This window comes from Salvia miltiorrhiza, chromosome 8, assembly GCF_028751815.1.
Source record: "Salvia miltiorrhiza cultivar Shanhuang (shh) chromosome 8, IMPLAD_Smil_shh, whole genome shotgun sequence".
NCBI lineage: Eukaryota > Viridiplantae > Streptophyta > Magnoliopsida > Lamiales > Lamiaceae > Salvia > Salvia miltiorrhiza.
The window spans coordinates 44,658,917-44,665,595 of record NC_080394.1 but is presented as its reverse complement, the minus strand read 5'-3'; the positions used below and the strand labels follow the sequence as shown (position 1 = coordinate 44,665,595).

The following is a 6,679-nucleotide window of genomic DNA, read 5'->3' as shown; positions in this document are numbered from 1 at the left end:
TCGCCAGGGCAGAGGAATCATCTTGCCAAGGCAGCGAAATCATGAACTCTCTGTCGCCAGAGGAAATGGTGAACGTCAGAGGAATCAATCATCAGAGGAGTCGAACTCAGAGGAATCGATCGTCAGAGGAATCGATCGTCAGAGGAGTCGAACTCAGAGGAATCGATCGTCAGAGGAATCGATCGTCAGAGGAGTCGAACTCAGAGGAATCGATCGTCAGAGGAATCGATCGTCAGAGGAGTCGAACTCAGAGGAATCGATCGTCAGAGGAGTCGAACTCAGAGGAATCGATCGTCAGAGGAGTGAACTCGCTGGCAGAGCAGCGGGGAAATGAACTCTCTGGCATGCCAGCAGGGAAAGTGACTTCTCTGGCATGCCAGCGGGATCTCAACTTGGCAGAGCAAAACTCAAGGCAGAACAAAGCGAACAAGAGTAACTCTAAACTTCATCGACTTTTCATACCCAGAAATCATCAAACATCATATTAATCCTTTCATCTCTTCATGCTCATCGTCAAAACATCATTCAAGACATAACTTACAGATTTTTCCCAAATCTTACATCAAACTAAATTTTATAAAAACTCATGCTCGAGACTCAGTTTTGAAAAACACCTTTTAACAACTTCAAATCATCACGTATAACATACATCTCATCATATATAACTCATTTCTCACCCCATTTTTAGAAAAGAATCAGAAAAATTTTTAAAGGGCATGAACCCCAAATTTTCGAAAATGACGAAAAAAGTGAAGGGGGAGTTTCTCATGCTTAAAACATCTTATTACACACATATATCACCACATACTTCTCACAGCAAGTCTAGACTCAAAGAATTCAAACACTTACTCAGGTAGTTTCAAGAAAAGGAAAGCTTCGGTCTCTATTCTTCAAGCATCAAATTCTACTAAACTTCTTGATTTATGAGTAGTAAGTGTTTATGGACTAGATTTAGTGGAGGATTCTTTCTCGGTTTTGACTGGTGAAGTTTCGAGCTTAGTCTCCAATGGAGGAGAGAGTAAATGTCTTGAGGGAGAGAGAAGAAGTTGAAAGGCCGAAATGAGAGAAATGACGGAGAGAGAGAGAAGCTCTTCGGTTTTAGCAAGATTCTTATCCCTTAAGATAAGTAGCATTTAATGCTCAATAGTAGCTTGTCTCCTCCCTTAGCAGCAAGCCTAAATCGGCTAATTTCCCACATGTGAGAAGGGATTAAAATAATGGGTGTGAGTGTAGGAACGTGTGGTGGAAAAATAAATCATGTACGCTAATTTTCGAGAATCAGACTGACTCAAAAATAATATTAGTGCGCACATAACAGGTAAATCACATAACGTCAATTAAATAACTCACACCGTTATCACATTAAAAACGGATCATCATTCATCATCACTCTAACTTAATCCTTTTTATAGTGATTCACAATCGCTACCTCGACTCTATCTCTCGTCTTTCATCTCATCATCAAAATCAAATTACCATCTCCATCTCAACTCGCACATCACTCTCAATTCTATCAACATCTCCATTTTACTCATCTCGCCATTCATCGGCAACTTCCTTGACTCTATGTCAAACTCATTATTCTTATTTTCTTAATAGGAATGTCAACCTCTGATAACTCGGTATCCGGAAATTCTATTCCCGGTAGTCGGAAATAAATAAAAATCCCGACTCAAATTAATCGGCATCTATCACTACTACAAAAGTTTACATACATAACAGTGTATAGATAACGGTTTTTTTCAAAAACCGTTATGTATGAGCGCACTTTTAGGAATAGATAACGGTTTTGGAAAAATCCGTTATCTATGTAGTGTTGTCTATATGCATAGATAACGGTTTTTCAAAAACCGTTATGTTTTTTCGTTATCTATTAGTTGCATACATAACGGTATTAAAAAACCGTTAAGCCACCGTTATCTATGACTATCTTTTATAACGATTATTCATAACGTTAAAGAACCGTTATGTATAAGAGTTATTTACAACGGTTTTTGAACCGTTATGTATGAGCATCTATAAAAACTGTTATGTATAATTTTTTTTATTAATTTTTTAAAAATAATATTATATTATATTAAAAATAACAAATAAATTATTTATCCTAAAATCTGAATTTATTCCTAAATATAGACTTTGAAAAATAAAAAAATCATAACATTTTTTTTATTTTATCATTAAGTAACACTTATATAAAGTCTAAATTAGAAATCTAAATACCAAAAATTGAATATTAAAAGTGAAAAAAAAGAAAAGAAAAAAGGAATAGATTTTATTTAGGAAATTTAGAAATTAACCCCCAAAGCTACAAGCCCTAGTTTTTGTTCGTCTCTCTCGACTCTCTCTCTTCCCTCTCGACTCCGCCGCCGGCGCCGCTGCCCCGCGCCGGCCCGTCGCCGCCCACCCTCGCTGCTGCCTCGCGCCGCTGCCGCCCACCCTCGCTGCGTCTCATCTCCTCCCTAAATCTCTCTCTCTCTCTCACCGTTCTCTCCTCTTCCTTCTCTCTTCTACCGCCTTACTCCCTTCAAACTAGGCGGTGGTCCTCGCCGCCGCATAGCTATTCGCGCCGCCGTCCTCGCCGCCATCCTCGCTCCCTATCCCTTTCTCTTCCGCGAACTGCAGAGGTCTGAGCCGTCGCCGCTGATGAATCATTCTCTGAAACTCCGGCGCCGCTTCTGTAAAATCTGGCGAGTGATTTTCACCGTTCTATCCCTCTTTTTCTCTTTGTGTCGGTTTCCCTCTCTAATCCCTCACTGGAAGCGCACAATTGAAGGAAAGAAGTCGAACCCTAGCTTTTCTGTCTGAAATCGCCGGTCGCCGCCCTGGCTTGACGCCGTCGCATCTCCCTTGGTCGGAGATCGCAACACAACTAAAGTCCTTCCTCTGCTCACAGATCGAGCCCTAGTTTCTCTCAATCCAGCTCAGATAATTTTTGGTTCTATCACTCTTTGAGTTTTGGTTATTTGGAATCTGAGGTTGTGATTGTTGGTTTGGATGAACCCTAACTATGTGCGGTTATGATTATGAGTTATTTGCTGGTTTTCGATTGCTTGTTTGTATTGACATGCAACCCCTAGGATGAAACCTAGGTTTGGATGTGTTTGATGCAAACTGATTGTTGGTTAATTTGTCAATGATGCAATCTGATTGTTTCTTATTTGGATGCTGAGGCATTGTGATGCTTACTTGGGGTTATGATTGTGGGTTATTAGTTGGTTTTCGATTGCTTGTTTGTATTGACATGCAACCCCTTGGATGAAACCTAGGTTTGGATGTGTTTGATGCAAACTGATTGTTGGTTAATTTGTCAATGATGCAATCTTAATTAAGCTGAGACATTACATGAGTTTACATGCTAAACTACAGATCAATAAAAGGTGCTTTGTTGCTTATACTGGAGAACCCTTGGTAGATTCTTGTTGGTATGAGCCTCTCTCTTGGTAAACATAGTAGTATTCAGTCATTCGTTTAATAGCATATGTTGAGACCTTGAGATATTATTTCCACTTTGAGCATTTTGTTACTTGAATATCTTGTGCGATGTAGTGTTTGCATATAAATAAATACATCTCTTAAAAACTTTTTACTCGTTAGGATTGGAAGTATGCATGGTTATACCCACCATTGTTTTTAAGTGACTTTTCTTTTTGTACTGTCATGTTGCATATGGAAACATTTTATGTACTTCATGGAGATTTCACCACCTCTACTTTCTTGGCTGATTGACACTACTTTTAAATATTTATCCACTTGAAGGCTGGAAGATTTCTGATATGATGTTTGCAACAAGGGGTGGCTTAAATGATGCATGTTCTTCTGTAGCTAAACAGCTTGATAATGTTTACTCCTCCATTTCGGTAAGCTTTTAAATTCTGAGTACTTTTCATTGTGGTGATGGCATAATGTTCCTCAGTATTTTTATTTGTTATTGCAATGTGATACTTAGTTTTCTTTGGTTTTTGATGAAGGACTGCATGTTGCAAGTATGATCTTTTACATAATTGAATCATTCATTCATTCTTGTCATGACTTGTTATGCATCGATACATCACTTAGACCAGGTACTGGGTGCAATTGCAGCATTTTGTTAACCCATGCATAAATCTATAAGCTTTATGTTCCTTATTTTTGTATTGCATGGCAAGTACTGCATTTGAGTGATTGCATATTTATGCGATTATTACTGTTCACGGCTGGTAATTTGTTGCATATGATCATTTGTCCTAGAGTATCTTTTCAGCTCTCTATCTTGTATTGTCTTTCCCCGTGCTTTAAAAGGATATAAAAGTTAAGCAAATTTTCACCTGGGATGCAGTTTAAATGCATTGGATCTGGATAAAGTGTTGTATCATTTCTGTGCCTGCATGAACTTTCTTTAATTTTGCAGGTTATTGAGAGAGATATGTCGTTGAAAATTCATCGAGTAGATTGTAAATATGATGTGGTTGCTGATAATACAACAGCAACGAAAGAGGAGGTGAGGCAAAATGAGTAACTTGTTAGTGGCTCATGTTTGTCGCTTATTTTTCCTGAGCCTGTCAAGTTACTGACTGTAAAATTTGAACAGGTGTCTGTACTGCGAGGTGATATGACATCGATTAGTTTAGAAATCGAGGATGTTACTCGTACAATTCAGATGATGGTAACTAATCTCTCCCCTCCTCGTAACTTCAATTTGTCTCTTTTTGGATATTATTCTAATTTAGTGATGCTTTTTTATGGTTGATTGGTGGGTCAGAAACTAAAGTTTAAACACTTTCTTGTCAGGATTCTAGGATTAACAGGATGGAAGTGAATCAGGTACTTTTTACTATGACCTCCAGCATTCCGTCTCCTAGTTGCATATAGTTGTTATTCTTCTTTCTAATGATAGTTAATTTTTTAACATTATGTAGGACGAACAGAACACTGGAGTGTGCTACTTGCTAGGCGTGAACTATGCAAGGGAGCTTGAAAAGAGTAAAAGCATGGAGCAAATTGAGGTAAGAATATAATCTTCCTATCTGAGACAATACATGAGTTTACATGCTAATCTATCAACCAGAGGTGACAAAACGGTCTTGGCATACAATTTGGACTTTAGCTCTGCTAATTCTCTCTGTCATTTATTGGCACCTTAGCCTTTCTTTCTTTTTGCAGCCTTGCCAACCTGTTGTTTCTCCCCCTCCTAGTGCGATTGCAGGTTGGATGTCAACTGCTAACCAGTCTATGCCTCATGCTGCTGTTGCTGCAGCTCCTCATGGCCTTGTTCAGGTAAATTGTGAGGCCAATATTCTTATTGTGCTTATTTGTGGAAAAATTCTGCAGTTGCTTACATCTGAGGAAGGGACAAAACTTCAGCTAGAAATAGCCGTATCAGCTTCTGATATTAAAGAAAAGTACAAGGTATGAACCCTGATATCTTGTTGAAGCTCATGCTTCTTGCCAAGTGGTCCATGATTCTCTTTCTCGTTAGACCCAATGTTTCTAAGCACAAAATGTTCAAAATAGCTTAGCCAGTAGTTCTTTGCTTCGAAGTTTAAGTTACATGGCATTAGTAAAACTTGTTTGCCTTTCTAATTATTACTTGTTGTTTGCTTTTTTCAGGACAAATGCAAACGAGTGTCAAAAGAGGAACAAGTTTTGAGATTAGATTTGTCAAATAAGTTTCAAGATGTTTTCTGATATATTGTAAAGCTCCTGCCCAGATACGAGTATTTTGTGATCTGGAGATAATGTATGAATATTTTGGATGTTATATAATATATGTTACCGATGTCAATGTCATTTTCTTGTTTTAGAATTATTAATTTAATTTTCGAGACAAATAACAGGAAAATTTTAAAAAATATATTACAGTTATAAAAGGTGCAAAAAACGGTTATAAAAAGTGCAAAAAATCGTTATGTATTTCTATCAAAGATAACGGTTAAAATCGTTATAAAAAGTGCAAAAAATCGTTATAAAAAGTGCAAAAAATCGTTATGTATTTCTATCAAAGATAACGGTTAAAATTAGACTAGTACTCAATTTAAAAAGGTGAAAGCAATCAAAGGTTCAACTTAATCAAGCAATAGACTCAGAGCAGACGACCTGCTCAGATACCACCCGGTCGCAGCCCGATTCCCGGCGCTAGTGATAGCGGGGTACGAGTATCGATACGAGTATTTTAAAAGAATAAAAGACAAGAATAATAGATTGAACATCAAGCGGAAGCTCGCATGAAAAAGTGCTAAGGAAATCATCATAAATCAACTCCAAGGGTATAAACGTCAACCTCGTCATAACTTCGTAATTATCAGAAATTTCAAGAACAAAAACAAAGCGGGTATAGTTCATTTTTCATAAGGAATCATAATATTCAGAGTATTGCAGCAAAAGGCGAATCGATTATATGTATGAAGACATATAACCGCGAGTACATTGCTTGATTCAAAAGAAAACAAAGTATCTCATTCATCAAGACTTTATCGACAAAAAGGAAATGTGATAAAGTAAATACATCAGCTAAACAAATCCCCACCAGCACCAGACCAATCTCGTTCCTCGCTTAGCCTGCACATTTAGAAATACATGTAGGGCGTGAGTACATAATACTCAGTGGGCAAACGCCGAAAAACAAGAAAGGTGCTCTTAGAGCTATAGGTTTGAAACTTGCCACATCTCAGCAATACACAGGAATAAGTTTAGCGTAAATGAA

At 37.7% G+C, this 6,679-nt stretch overlaps 1 protein-coding gene across 1 annotated transcript; it reads left to right on the top strand.

Annotated features, from left to right (window-relative positions):
- The first annotated feature begins 4,026 nt into the window (after positions 1–4,026).
- LOC130996775 (uncharacterized) lies at positions 4,027–5,712 on the top strand. The gene is made up of 6 exons (XM_057922078.1): positions 4,027–4,477; positions 4,568–4,642; positions 4,768–4,800; positions 4,896–4,982; positions 5,140–5,385; positions 5,587–5,712. Exons 1-6 carry the CDS (start codon positions 4,403–4,405, stop codon positions 5,662–5,664), a joined length of 594 nt encoding a protein of 197 aa, XP_057778061.1. The 5' UTR covers positions 4,027–4,402; the 3' UTR covers positions 5,665–5,712.
- Positions 5,713–6,679: the final 967 nt, after the last annotated feature.

What these genes read in the sequence shown, in the direction of transcription:
- LOC130996775 (XM_057922078.1), top strand. Translation starts at nt 4,403, where the DNA reads ATGTCGTTGAAAATTCATCGAGTAGATTGTAAATATGATGTGGTTGCT. An exon ending in CTCGTACAATTCAGATGATG is followed by an intron (nt 4,643 to 4,767) that starts GTAACTAATCTC and finishes CTTTCTTGTCAG; the next exon opens with GATTCTAGGATTAACAGGAT. An exon ending in AAAGCATGGAGCAAATTGAG is followed by an intron (nt 4,983 to 5,139) that starts GTAAGAATATAA and finishes TTCTTTTTGCAG; the next exon opens with CCTTGCCAACCTGTTGTTTC.